The sequence below is a fragment of the Syngnathus typhle genome, unplaced genomic scaffold (genome assembly GCF_033458585.1).
Source record: "Syngnathus typhle isolate RoL2023-S1 ecotype Sweden unplaced genomic scaffold, RoL_Styp_1.0 HiC_scaffold_97, whole genome shotgun sequence".
Lineage (NCBI taxonomy): Eukaryota > Metazoa > Chordata > Actinopteri > Syngnathiformes > Syngnathidae > Syngnathus > Syngnathus typhle.
Genome location: NW_026872003.1, coordinates 230001 through 243853, shown reverse-complemented (window position 1 = coordinate 243853; position 13853 = coordinate 230001). Strand labels below are relative to the sequence as shown.

At 51.8% G+C, this 13853-nt stretch overlaps 2 protein-coding genes and 1 long non-coding RNA gene across 4 annotated transcripts in view; 2 read left to right on the top strand and 1 right to left on the bottom strand.

Moving 5' to 3' along the window:
* The window catches only part of LOC133148528 (uncharacterized), a 70380-nt gene that overhangs the window by 15027 nt on the left and 41500 nt on the right, over positions 1 to 13853 (bottom strand). The gene's annotated exons all lie outside the window — the stretch shown is intronic.
* On the top strand, positions 1604 to 3651 carry LOC133148510 (lamin-B2-like). Its single transcript, XM_061271552.1, has 5 exons — positions 1604 to 2005; positions 2365 to 2490; positions 2850 to 2975; positions 3335 to 3455; positions 3643 to 3651. The coding sequence occupies exons 1-5, from the start codon at positions 1788 to 1790 to the stop codon at positions 3649 to 3651; spliced, it is 600 nt and encodes a 199-aa protein (XP_061127536.1). The 5' UTR covers positions 1604 to 1787.
* Positions 3584 to 4943, top strand: LOC133148511 (lamin-A-like). Its single transcript, XM_061271553.1, has 5 exons — positions 3584 to 3748; positions 3822 to 4215; positions 4305 to 4412; positions 4483 to 4602; positions 4665 to 4943. The coding sequence occupies exons 2-5, from the start codon at positions 4033 to 4035 to the stop codon at positions 4737 to 4739; spliced, it is 486 nt and encodes a 161-aa protein (XP_061127537.1). The 5' UTR covers positions 3584 to 3748; positions 3822 to 4032; the 3' UTR covers positions 4740 to 4943.

Sequence of the window (13853 nt, the reverse complement as noted above, 5' to 3'; positions counted from 1 at the left end):
AAGGTGAAGACCTTCACACTATTGTTATTCCTGTACTTTATTAGTGTGAAGGTGAAGACCTTCACACTATTGTTATTCCTGTCCTTTATTAGTGTGAAGGTGAAGACCTTCACACTATTGTTATTCCTGTCCTTTATTATTATTAGTGTGAAGGTGAAGGCCTTCACACTATTGTTATTCTACAACATTTTGCGCTACCTTTTCGTTAGCTTTCTTTGGCGCTTAACTAGTTCCACATACTTCAACCGATTCACTCCATTCCACTTTTCACTTATTCCAAAAATTCATGGCATGGGTGCTCACAGTTTTCTCGTTCCAAAAATTTTCCGTTTTCACATAATTCACAAATTTATGGCGATTTTTGCCCCATTCATTCTTAATGGCAGATTCAACATTTCACATTTACGTTGTTCCAGTTTGATATTCACATAATTCAACACATTCAAATCACATTGGGGACATTCCCAAACTTGCCAAATTCAAAATTTTCACGTTTTCACTTTTAAAATTTGCATAAAATTTTGCAAAATTTCATAAAATTTCGTTTTTCACTTCTAACTTATACATTTTTCCACCGATTCAACTCGTTCCAACTTTCAACCATTCATCTTTTGCCTACCTATTCCACAACTTCCCACTTACCAAAAACTTCACATCTTTTATTTTGAAATTCAACCTAAAACTTCACATCTTTTATTTTGAAATTCAACCCAAATTCTCTAAAGTTTCCTTTTTCTACTCTAATTTCTACATTTTTCAACCGATTCAACCCATTCCAACTTTCAACTGTTCATCATTTTTCTACCTATTCCACAACTTACCAAATACTTCACATCTTTTATTTTCAAATTCATTCCCAATTCCTTTTTCCCTTCTCATTTCTACATTTTTCAACCGATTCCACCCATTCCAACTTTCAACTGTTCATCATTTTTCTACCTATTCCACAATTTCCCACTTACCAAAAACTTCATCTTTTATTTTGAAATTCACACCCAATTCCTTTTTCCCTTCTCATTTCTACATTTTTCAACCGATTCAACCCATTCCAACTTTCAACTGTTCATTATTTTTCTACCTATTCCACAACTTCCCATTTACCAAAAACTTCACATATTTTATTTTGAAATTCACACCCAATTCCTTTTTCTCTTCTCATTTCTACATTTTTCAACCGATTCAACCCATTCCAACTTTACACTGTTCATCATTTTTCTACCTATTCCACAACTTCCCACTTACCAAAAACTTCACATCTTTTATTTTGAAATTCACACCCAATTGCTTTTTCCCTTCTCATTTCTACATTTTTCAACCGATTCAACCCATTCCAACTTTCAACTGTTCATCATTTTTCTACCTATTCCACAACTTACTAAAAACTTCACGTCTTTTATTTTGAAATTCACACCCAATTCTCCAATATTTCCTTTTCCCGTTCTCATTTCTACATTTTTCAACCGATTCAACCCATTCCAACTTTCAACTGTTCATCATTTTTCTACCTATCCCACATTTTTTTTAACCTATTCCATAACTTACCAAAAACTTCACATCTTTTATTTTGAAATTCACCACAAATTCTCAAAATATTCTACATTTCTCAAGTAATTCAACATGTTTCCACATCGTTCGGCAGCATTCCCCGAAGAAGTTATTCATACATTTCGCCTTCACACGCAATTTCTCCAGAAATTGCAAAATTCTAGTTACAAAGGAAACTTTGACTTTGAAGAAACCTCTATGACGTTTCTTTGATAAGTGCATGTTGCATTTGGTGTAATGGCATGATACTGACTGAGTCTTTTCTGGATCAACAGAAGCAAATTCGAAAAATGGCAACCCCAGAAAACACTCCTCAAGATGCATACAATGAGCTGAGGGCCATTTACAAGACGGAGCTGGCGAAAGCCCGTGCGGCTCTGGTCTTAGAGGCCACAGAGCGTGAACGTCTGCAGGTGGAGTTGTCCAAGCTGAGGATTGATTTTGACGAGCTGGAAGCAAGGTGAGGCCCGCCCTGCCATTTTATCAAAAATATGCCAACAACAAAATGGATAGTGGATATTAGTGCTGACATAATTGCTTTGCTGCTGGGGCCACACCCCAAGGAAAATCCTCCTCGTGACTAATTGCAGCTCAATTGGACTTTCAGTTAACTATCCCATATGTGAGACTCTCGATGGGATCACCGGTGTTTGAGTGATGTTCCAGTTATTTATTTTCTTTCTGTGTGTTCGCAGTTGTCATGGTGATTGTTCTGGTGTTTTTTTAACTCGGCTGTATGTATTTGTTTGTTCACGCTGATTTCTCCGACTGCCCGAAATTTTCCATATTCCCAGTTTATGTGTATATCTGTCATCTTAGGGACACGAAGAAAGAATCCGATCTGGCTAAAGCCCGTGCGGCTCTGGTCTCAGAGGCCACAGAGCGTAAACGTCTGCAGGTGGAGTTTTCCAAGCTGAAGATTGATTTTGACGAGCTGGAAGCAAGGTGAGGCCCGCCCGGCCATTTTATCAAAAATATGCCAACAACAAAATGGATAGTGGATATTAGTGCTGACATAATTGCTTTGCTGCTGGGGCCACACCCCAAGGAAAATCCTCCTCGTGACTAATTGCAGCTCAATTGGACTTTCAGTTAACCATCCCATATGTGTGACTCACGATGGGCTCACCGGTGTTTGAGTGATGTTCCAGTTATTTATTTTCTTTCTGTGTGTTCGCAATTGTCATGGTGATTGTTCTGGTGTTTTTTTAACTCGGCTGTATGTATTTGTTTGTTCACGCTGATTTCTCCGACTGCCCGAAATTTTCCATATTCTCAGTTTATGTGTATACCTGTCATCTCAGGGACACGAAGAAAGAATCCAATCTGGCGAAAGCCCGTGCGGCTCTGGACTCAGAGGCCACAGAGCGTGAACGTCTGCAGGTGAAGTTGTCCAAGCTGAAGATTGATTTTGACGAGCTGGAAGCAAGGTGAGGCCCGCCCGGCCATTTTATAAAAAATATGCCAACAACAAAATGGATAGTGGATATTAGTGCTGACATAATTGCTTTGCTGCTGGGGCCACACCCCAAGGAAAATCCTCCTCGTGACTAATTGCAGCTCAATTGGACTTTCAGTTAACCATCCCATATGTGGGACTCACGATGGGATCACCGGTGTTTGAGTGATGTTCCAGTTATTTATTTTCTTTCTGTGTGTTTGCAATTGTCATGGTGATTGTTCTGGTGTTTTTTTAACTCGGCTGTATGTATTTGTTTGTTCACGCTGATTTCTCCGACTGCCCGAAATTTTCCATATTCTCAGTTTATGTGTATATCTGTCATCTCAGGGACACGAAGAAAGAATCCGATCTGGCGAAAGCCCGTGCGGCTCTGGACTCAGAGGCCACAGAGCGTGAACGTCTGCAGGTCAAGTTGTCCAAGCTGAAGATTGATTTTGACGAGCTGGAAGCAAGGTGAGGCCCGCCCGGCCATTTTATCAAAAATATGCCAACAACAAAATGGATAGTGGATATTAGTGCTGACACAATTGCTTTGCTGCTGGGGCCACACCCCAAGGAAAATCCTCCTCGTGACTAATTGCAGCTCAATTGGACTTTCAGTTAACCATCCCATAGTCGCACATCAATATAAATAGCGCATTTGACTGCTTCGAGGATTTAATACTGTTTTTGCTCAGGAAGTCGCATTACATTCAAATCCTTAAAGATGAGCTGGAGTTTGAAAAGAAGCTGCATTCCGCGGTCGGTAATTACCATCACTATCGCTTATTTAATTAATGAAAATAAAGCTGAGTCATTCTCACGTCTCACGTAGGACTTGCGCATGGTCCAAAGCCAGCACGAGTCTCGCATGGTGGAGTTGGAAGCCGGCCAAAAAGTGAAAGATCTGGAGGAGGCTCTGTCTACAGAGAGGGAGCGGACCCAGAACAAGGAGGAGAGGTCTTTTTACAGCTTTAGAACATACCACAACGTTTGCTCTCATAGCAATTAATGTCTCCACGTTTGTCCCCAGGGTACGCCAAACCATGTCGGCCAGCAAAAAGAGGAAACGTCCGAAGGACAGCGAGGGTTTGAGCTTGCCTCGACCTAATATCGCCCAGCAGGTCACTGTGGATGAGCAGCAGGTCACTGTGGATGAGCAGCAGGTCACTCTGGATGAGGTGGACTCGTACGGCAAATATGTCAGACTTCGCAATACAGTTGATGAGGTCAGTGGATGTGTCAAAGGGGATCAGCTTACGAAATTTGCACATTTTCCAGTAACGACTAACCTGTTGAGATCAATTTCAACTATTAGGATCAGAATTTGGGGAACTGGCAGGTGAAGCTCCAGATTGGATCTTCTGCTCCCATCGTATTCAAGTTTGCCGCAGAATTCATCCTGAAGGCCCACGAGAGTGTCACGGTAATCAATCTTATCTGGAAGATCTCAGATACAAGGTGCTCAATATTTCAATGACCTTTACATGCATCAGATCTGGGCGGCTGACGCTGGCCGAAACCACAATCCTCCCTCTGATCTAGTCTGGGAGACACAGTCCAACTGGGGACCCGTAGGCCAGGTCCACTTTACCTTGATCAACGCCAACGGAGAGGTGACACATCTTTCAAGCGACAAGAAGCAATATTTCTCTTTTGACGTCCGTTTTTCTTCCAGGAAATAAGGATGAGCAAAGCCACTGGCGCACGTTTGGAAGATGATGATGGAAATTCCACTTCCACCGTGGGATAGAGGAAATGGAATTTCGGTTTCTTGTGTGTCTTGACATATGAAGGGATTGACAATAAAGCAGACTTTGACTTTTGACATGGTCACATTATAAAAATATTGTATAACAATACAATTGAATGGGCTTTTTTTAAATAAAATCTGCTCCGACCTGTACTGAAATTTAATTGAAATAATTGAAATAAAGTTGTTGTTCTTTAAAAATGATTGAATTCGTCTTTTTTCATTCTGTGTAATTGCATTCTGCTGTATGCACCAAAAAAAAAAAGAGTGTATTTTCTGTTTCATCAGTATATAATTGAAACCGGAAGGTATTCGGAAATCCCTGCGGTCAGTAGAATATATAACGGCTGTGCAATGAGAAGTCAAGACATGTTCCACGAGAGCACGCGGTCAAGGCAAGAGTAATCTCGACGCAACATGCCCAACATGTGTAAGTCAGTGATGAATGTTTCCTGAATTTTCTTCCTCTTTTGCCATTCATTCATGATTTTCTTCTGCTTCCGCATTAGACACGCAAATTCTCGCGGTGGGCTTGGTGGCTTTTCTAGTACTGCGAATGTTATACATCCAAGGAGGGAGGACCGGCCGCCTCACTGAACATAGGCCGGGCAAAAATCTGCGAATGTTATACATCCAAGAAAGGAAGGAGGGAACCGGCGGCCTCACTAAACATAGGCCGGGCGAAAATCTGCGAATGTTATACATCCAAGGAGGGAGGACCGGCCGCCTCCTTAAACCACCGGCCGGGCGAAAATCTGCGAATGTTATCCATCCAAGGACGGAGGACCGGCCGCCTCCTTAAACACAGGCCGGTTGGAACGGTTGGCAGAATCGCGTGATGCAAATTTGCCTGGTTCCCTCGGTCGGCCACAAATAGCGAAAAATCAGCCTCTCCTTCTGGAGCTCGCCTAAGTGCCAACGGCTCTTGCGCCGTAATGTGTCCGCTTTGCCTGGTTCCCTCGGTCGGCCACAAATAGCGAAAAATCAGCCTCTCCTTCTGGAGCTCGCCTAAGTGCCAACGGCTCTTGCGCCGTAATGTGTCCGCTTTGCCTGGTTCCCTCGGTCGGCCACAAATAGCGAAAAATCAGCCTCTCCTTCTGGAGCTCGCCTAAGTGCCAACGGCTCTTGCGCCGTAATGTGTCCGCTTTGCCTGGTTCCCTCGGTCGGCCACAAACGGCGAAAAATCAGCCTCTCCTTCTGGAGCTCGCCTAAGTGCCAACGGCTCTTGCGCCGTAATGTGTCCGCTTTGCCTGGTTCCCTCGGTCGGCCACAAATAGCGAAAAATCAGCCTCTCCTTCTGGAGCTCGCGCCAACTTTGGCGAATATTTTCTAAGTGCCAACGGCTCTTGCGCCGTAAAGTGTCCGCTTTGCCTGGTTCCCTCGGTCGGCCACAAATAGCGAAAAATCAGCCTCTCCTTCTGGAGCTCGCCTAAGTGCCAACGGCTCTTGCGCCGTAATGTGTCCGCTTTGCCTGGTTCCCTCGGTCGGCCGCAAATAGCGAAAAATCAGCCTCTCCTTCTGGAGCTCGTGCCAACTTTGGCGAATATTTTCTAAGTGCCAACGGCTCTTGCGCCGTAATGTGCCCGCTTTGCCTGGTTCCCTCGGTCGGCCACAAATAGCGAAAAATCAGCCTCTCCTTCTGGAGCTCGCCTAAGTGCCAACGGCTCTTGCGCCGTAATGTGTCCGCTTTGTCTGGTTCCCTCGGTCGGCCACAAACGGCGAAAAATCAGCCTCTCCTTCTGGAGCTCGCGCCAACTTTGGCGAATATTTTCTAAGTGCCAACGGCTCTTGCGCCGTAAAGTGTCCGCTTTGCCTGGTTCCCTCGGTCGGCCACAAATAGCGAAAAATCAGCCTCTCCTTCTGGAGCTCGCCTAAGTGCCAACGGCTCTTGCGCCGTAAAGTGTCCGCTTTGCCTGGTTCCCTCGGTCGGCCACAAATAGCGAAAAATCAGCCTCTCCTTCTGGAGCTCGCCTAAGTGCCAACGGCTCTTGCGCCGTAATGTGTCCGCTTTGCCTGGTTCCCTCGGTCGGCCACAAATAGCGAAAAACCAGCCTCTCCTTCTGGAGCTCGCCTAAGTGCCAACGGCTCTTGCGCCGTAATGTGTCCGCTTTGTCTGGTTCCCTCGGTCGGCCACAAACGGCGAAAAATCAGCCTCTCCTTCTGGAGCTCGCGCCAACTTTGGCGAATATTTTCTAAGTGCCAACGGCTCTTGCGCCGTAAAGTGTCCGCTTTGCCTGGTTCCCTCGGTCGGCCACAAATAGCGAAAAATCAGCCTCTCCTTCTGGAGCTCGCCTAAGTGCCAACGGCTCTTGCGCCGTAATGTGTCCGCTTTGTCTGGTTCCCTCGGTCGGCCACAAACGGCGAAAAATCAGCCTCTCCTTCTGGAGCTCGCGCCAACTTTGGCGAATATTTTCTAAGTGCCAACGGCTCTTGCGCCGTAAAGTGTCCGCTTTGTCTGGTTCCCTCGGTCGGCCACAAATAGCGAAAAACCAGCCTCTCCTTCTGGAGCTCGCCTAAGTGCCAACGGCTCTTGCGCCGTAATGTGTCCGCTTTGTCTGGTTCCCTCGGTCGGCCACAAACGGCGAAAAATCAGCCTCTCCTTCTGGAGCTCGCGCCAACTTTGGCGAATATTTTCTAAGTGCCAACGGCTCTTGCGCCGTAAAGTGTCCGCTTTGCCTGGTTCCCTCGGTCGGCCACAAATAGCGAAAAATCAGCCTCTCCTTCTGGAGCTCGCCTAAGTGCCAACGGCTCTTGCGCCGTAAAGTGTCCGCTTTGCCTGGTTCCCTCGGTCGGCCACAAATAGCGAAAAATCAGCCTCTCCTTCTGGAGCTCGCCTAAGTGCCAACGGCTCTTGCGCCGTAATGTGTCCGCTTTGTCTGGTTCCCTCGGTCGGCCACAAACGGCGAAAAATCAGCCTCTCATTCTGGAGCTCGTGCCAACTTTGGCGAATATTTTCTAAGTGCCAACGGCTCTTGCGCCGTAATGTGTCCGCTTTGCCTGGTTCCCTCGGTCGGCCACAAATAGCGAAAAATCAGCCTCTCCTTCTGGAGCTCGCCTAAGTGCCAACGGCTCTTGCGCCGTAATGTGTCCGCTTTGCCTGGTTCCCTCGGTCGGCCACAAATAGCGAAAAATCAGCCTCTCCTTCTGGAGCTCGCCTAAGTGCCAACGGCTCTTGCGCCGTAAAGTGTCCGCTTTGCCTGGTTCCCTCGGTCGGCCACAAATAGCGAAAAATCAGCCTCTCCTTCTGGAGCTCGCCTAAGTGCCAACGGCTCTTGCGCCGTAATGTGTCCGCTTTGTCTGGTTCCCTCGGTCGGCCACAAACGGCGAAAAATCAGCCTCTCCTTCTGGAGCTCGCGCCAACTTTGGCGAATATTTTCTAAGTGCCAACGGCTCTTGCGCCGTAAAGTGTCCGCTTTGCCTGGTTCCCTCGGTCGGCCACAAATAGCGAAAAATCAGCCTCTCCTTCTGGAGCTCGCCTAAGTGCCAACGGCTCTTGCGCCGTAATGTGTCCGCTTTGTCTGGTTCCCTCGGTCGGCCACAAACGGCGAAAAATCAGCCTCTCCTTCTGGAGCTCGCGCCAACTTTGGCGAATATTTTCTAAGTGCCAACGGCTCTTGCGCCGTAAAGTGTCCGCTTTGTCTGGTTCCCTCGGTCGGCCACAAATAGCGAAAAACCAGCCTCTCCTTCTGGAGCTCGCCTAAGTGCCAACGGCTCTTGCGCCGTAATGTGTCCGCTTTGTCTGGTTCCCTCGGTCGGCCACAAACGGCGAAAAATCAGCCTCTCCTTCTGGAGCTCGCGCCAACTTTGGCGAATATTTTCTAAGTGCCAACGGCTCTTGCGCCGTAAAGTGTCCGCTTTGCCTGGTTCCCTCGGTCGGCCACAAATAGCGAAAAATCAGCCTCTCCTTCTGGAGCTCGCCTAAGTGCCAACGGCTCTTGCGCCGTAAAGTGTCCGCTTTGCCTGGTTCCCTCGGTCGGCCACAAATAGCGAAAAATCAGCCTCTCCTTCTGGAGCTCGCCTAAGTGCCAACGGCTCTTGCGCCGTAATGTGTCCGCTTTGTCTGGTTCCCTCGGTCGGCCACAAACGGCGAAAAATCAGCCTCTCATTCTGGAGCTCGTGCCAACTTTGGCGAATATTTTCTAAGTGCCAACGGCTCTTGCGCCGTAATGTGTCCGCTTTGCCTGGTTCCCTCGGTCGGCCACAAATAGCGAAAAATCAGCCTCTCCTTCTGGAGCTCGCCTAAGTGCCAACGGCTCTTGCGCCGTAATGTGTCCGCTTTGCCTGGTTCCCTCGGTCGGCCACAAATAGCGAAAAATCAGCCTCTCCTTCTGGAGCTCGCCTAAGTGCCAACGGCTCTTGCGCCGTAAAGTGTCCGCTTTGCCTGGTTCCCTCGGTCGGCCACAAATAGCGAAAAATCAGCCTCTCCTTCTGGAGCTCGCCTAAGTGCCAACGGCTCTTGCGCCGTAATGTGTCCGCTTTGTCTGGTTCCCTCGGTCGGCCACAAACGGCGAAAAATCAGCCTCTCCTTCTGGAGCTCGCGCCAACTTTGGCGAATATTTTCTAAGTGCCAACGGCTCTTGCGCCGTAAAGTGTCCGCTTTGCCTGGTTCCCTCGGTCGGCCACAAATAGCGAAAAATCAGCCTCTCCTTCTGGAGCTCGCCTAAGTGCCAACGGCTCTTGCGCCGTAATGTGTCCGCTTTGTCTGGTTCCCTCGGTCGGCCACAAACGGCGAAAAATCAGCCTCTCATTCTGGAGCTCGTGCCAACTTTGGCGAATATTTTCTAAGTGCCAACGGCTCTTGCGCCGTAATGTGTCCGCTTTGCCTGGTTCCCTCGGTCGGCCACAAATAGCGAAAAATCAGCCTCTCCTTCTGGAGCTCGCCTAAGTGCCAACGGCTCTTGCGCCGTAATGTGTCCGCTTTGCCTGGTTCCCTCGGTCGGCCACAAATAGCGAAAAATCAGCCTCTCCTTCTGGAGCTCGCCTAAGTGCCAACGGCTCTTGCGCCGTAATGTGTCCGCTTTGCCTGGTTCCCTCGGTCGGCCACAAATAGCGAAAAATCAGCCTCTCCTTCTGGAGCTCGCCTAAGTGCCAACGGCTCTTGCGCCGTAATGTGTCCGCTTTGCCTGGTTCCCTCGGTCGGCCACAAACGGCGAAAAATCAGCCTCTCCTTCTGGAGCTCGCCTAAGTGCCAACGGCTCTTGCGCCGTAATGTGTCCGCTTTGCCTGGTTCCCTCGGTCGGCCACAAATAGCGAAAAATCAGCCTCTCCTTCTGGAGCTCGCGCAAGTGCCAACGGCTCTTGCGCCGTAATGTGTCCGCTTTGTCTGGTTCCCTCGGTCGGCCACAAATAGCGAAAAATCAGCCTCTCCTTCTGGAGCTCGTGCCAACTTTGGCGAATATTTTCTAAGTGCCAACGGCTCTTGCGCCGTAATGTGTCCGCTTTGTCTGGTTCCCTCGGTCGGCCACAAATAGCGAAAAATCAGCCTCTCTTTCTGGAGCTCGCGCCAACTTTGGCGAATATTTTCTAAGTGCCAACGGCTCTTGCGCCGTAAAGTGTCCGCTTTGTCTGGTTCCCTCGGTCGGCCACAAATAGCGAAAAATCAGCCTCTCCTTCTGGAGCTCGCGCAAGTGCCAACGGCTCTTGCGCCGTAATGTGTCCGCTTTGTCTGGTTCCCTCGGTCGGCCACAAATAGCGAAAAATCAGCCTCTCCTTCTGGAGCTCGTGCCAACTTTGGCGAATATTTTCTAAGTGCCAACGGCTCTTGCGCCGTAATGTGTCCGCTTTGTCTGGTTCCCTCGGTCGGCCACAAATAGCGAAAAATCAGCCTCTCCTTCTGGAGCTCGTGCCAACTTTGGCGAATATTTTCTAAGTGCCAACGGCTCTTGCGCCGTAATGTGTCCGCTTTGCCTGGTTCCCTCGGTCGGCCACAAATAGCGAAAAATCAGCCTCTCCTGGAGCTCGCGCCAACTTTGTCAAAAAATTTCTAAGTGCCAACGGCTCTTGCGCCGTAAAGTGTCCGCTTTGCCTGGTTCCCTCGGTCGGCCACAAATAGCGAAAAATCAGCCTCTCCTTCTGGAGCTCGCGCCAACTTTGTCGAAAAATTTCTAAGTGCCAACGGCTCTTGCGCCGTAAAGTGTCCGCTTTGTCTGGTTCCCTCGGTCGGCCGCAAATAGCGAAAAATCAGCCTCTCGCCCGTCAGGTACCAGGCGTTGGGGTACCAGGGGTAAGTGCAGTACCAGCTTTGGTCTGTTGGTGCGCCAGAGTACGATGAGTTGGTCCCCCTAGTCACTGTACTCATTACCTTTACCCCCAAATCGCAAAATATAGTCAGAACGAGTGTGGGGAACACAAGTTTTGGCCCCGAGAACCAGGCGGCTGGTGTCTCTAGCGATGTGTTCTCCCCCAAAAAGTGTTCACATGCTCGGACAGCGAACCTAGGAGCTACCGCAAAGCACTCTGGAAGTGCAAGAGCGAAAAATTTTCTAAGTACAAAAACTCTCGAAAATTTTCAAAGTGTCACAGTGCTCGAAAATTTTCAAAGTGCTACATGCTTTCCATCCAAGGAAGGAATAGTGGAGGACCGGCCGCCTCCTTAAACACAAGCCGGCGGAACGACGGGGAGGACCGGCCGCCTCCTTAAACACAGGCCGGTGGAACGTTTGGCAGAATTCTTCTCGTGGAGGACCGGCCGCCTCCTTAAACACAAGCCGGCGGAACGACGGGGAGGACCGGCCGCCTCCTTAAACACAGGCCGGTGGAACGTTTGGCAGAATTCTTCTCGTGGAGGACCGGCCGCCTCCTTAAACACAAGCCGGCGGAACGACGGGGAGGACCGGCCGCCTCCTTAAACACAGGCCGGTGGAACGTTTGGCAGAATTCTTCTCGTGGAGGACCGGCCGCCTCCTTAAACACAAGCCGGCGGAACGACGGGGAGGACCGGCCGCCTCCTTAAACACAGGCCGGTGGAACGTTTGGCAGAATTCTTCTCGTGGAGGACCGGCCGCCTCCTTAAACACAAGCCGGCGGAACGACGGGGAGGACCGGCCGCCTCCTTAAACACAGGCCGGTGGAACGTTTGGCAGAATTCTTCTCGTGGAGGACCGGCCGCCTCCTTAAACACAAGCCGGCGGAACGACGGGGAGGACCGGCCGCCTCCTTAAACACAGGCCGGTGGAACGTTTGGCAGAATTCTTCTCGTGGAGGACCGGCCGCCTCCTTAAACACAGGCCGGTGGGAACGGTTGGCAGAATTGCGTGACGGCCGCCTGCTCCCGGCGTCCGCACGTGAACGAACACCCCCTCCCGGGGACGGCCGTCTGCTCCCGACCGCCGTCCTTCACCCCCTCACCTTCCGGACCCCCGTCTGCTCCCGGCGGGCCTCCGAGTACCCCCACCTTCTCCCGAACTGACCGACAGGCAATGAGACCCGCCTTGGTAGGGCCCCCACCGGCCCCGGCTCGCGCCGGCGTTGGGTGGACGGTTCCTCCCCACTTGCGGGTCGCTCTCCACGGAGGACCGGTCGCCTCACTAAACATAGGCCGGGCGAAAATCTGCGAATGTTATACATCCAAGGAGGGAGGACCGGCCGCCTCCTTAAACCACCGGCCGGGCGAAAATATGCGAATGTTATACATCCAAGGAGGGAGGACCGGTCGCCTCACTAAACATAGGCCGGGCGAAAATCTGCGAATGTTATACATCCAAGGAGGGAGGACCGGCCGCCTCCTTAAACCACCGGCCGGGCGAAAATCTGCGAATGTTATACATCCAAGAAAGGAAGGAAGGAGGGAACCGGCCGCCTCCTTAAACACAGGCCGGGCGAAAATCTGCGAATCTTATCCATCCAAGGACGGAGGACCGGCCGCCTCCTTAAACACAGGCCGGTGGGAACGGTTGGCAGAATCGCGTGACGGCCGCCTGCTCCCGGCGTCCGCACGTGAACGAACACCCCCTCCCGGGGACGGCCGTCTGCTCCCGGCCGCCGTCCTTCACCCCCCTCAGCTTCCGGACCCCCGTCTGCTCCCGGCGGGCCTCCGAGTACCCTCCCCTTCTCCCGAACTGACCGACTGGCACTCATGACCCGCCTTGGTAGGGCCCCCACCGGCCCCGGCTCGCGCCGGCGTTGGGTGGACGGTTCCTCCCCACTTGCGGGTCGCACTCTAGCGCCTCGGCCGCCGCGAGAGCGTGCGCTACGCGCCGCCCCCGCAGGCCTTGGCGCGACCGAACGGCAGCGAGACCGAGACGCCCCGAATCACCCACCTAGAGGAAATCAACGGAGGCCGAGCGCGCGATCCGATTGCGGCACGCCGCGTGGGTGTCCGCCGGCCGCGCCGGTCTACCGCGAATGCTGTTTCTCAAACCCTTGCCTAACCAGACGGCACCGCGGGATGTGTTGTCGCAACTCTGCTCGACTATCCGAATAGCCTTTCCCGACTACCGCGTTGCGGGAGGCGTCTTTCGTGCCGCCGGTGGCGTATGACCTTCCGCGAGAGGCGTGCGGGCTCGGGGGGGCCGCAACGACCGAGTCTGACTCGGACGGGGCGCAGCTTCCCTCCCGGTCGCAGCAATAAGCGCCGAACGCAGCGTTGGTCACCAGCCACCCCGGCGGGTTCGTCGGGAGCGCCGGTACCCTTCCGTAGCTAGTTGCCAGCTGGCCACAGCGGGCCGCACCGACCGAGTCTGACTCGGACGGGGCGCAGCTTCCCGTCTGGGTGACAGCGGCGCTGAGAACGGCGGGGCGGCCGGAACCCCTTCGACCCCCCGGCTCCCACCAGTGTCGATCAAACTCCGCATCCTGGCCGTAGCGCGAGACCGGCGGGCCGCAACGACCGAGTCTGACTCGGACGGGGCGCAGCTTCCCGCTTGGGCCTCGGCGCGCGCGCCTCGCGCTGGCAAGTCGCCGGCACAGCGCCGCGCCCCCGACCCCCGCTTTACGGAAACGAAGCGAGCCTCAGCGGGCCGCAACGACCGAGTCTGACTCGGACGGGGCGCAGCTTCCCGCCTGGGTCATCGCACGTTCCCCCAGCTCGGGCCTGGGAGGCCGACGCCTTTCCCCCGGACCACCGCCGTGCCCGCACGGTTCATCCTCGGCCCCCGCTGGCCAAGCCCGACCGAC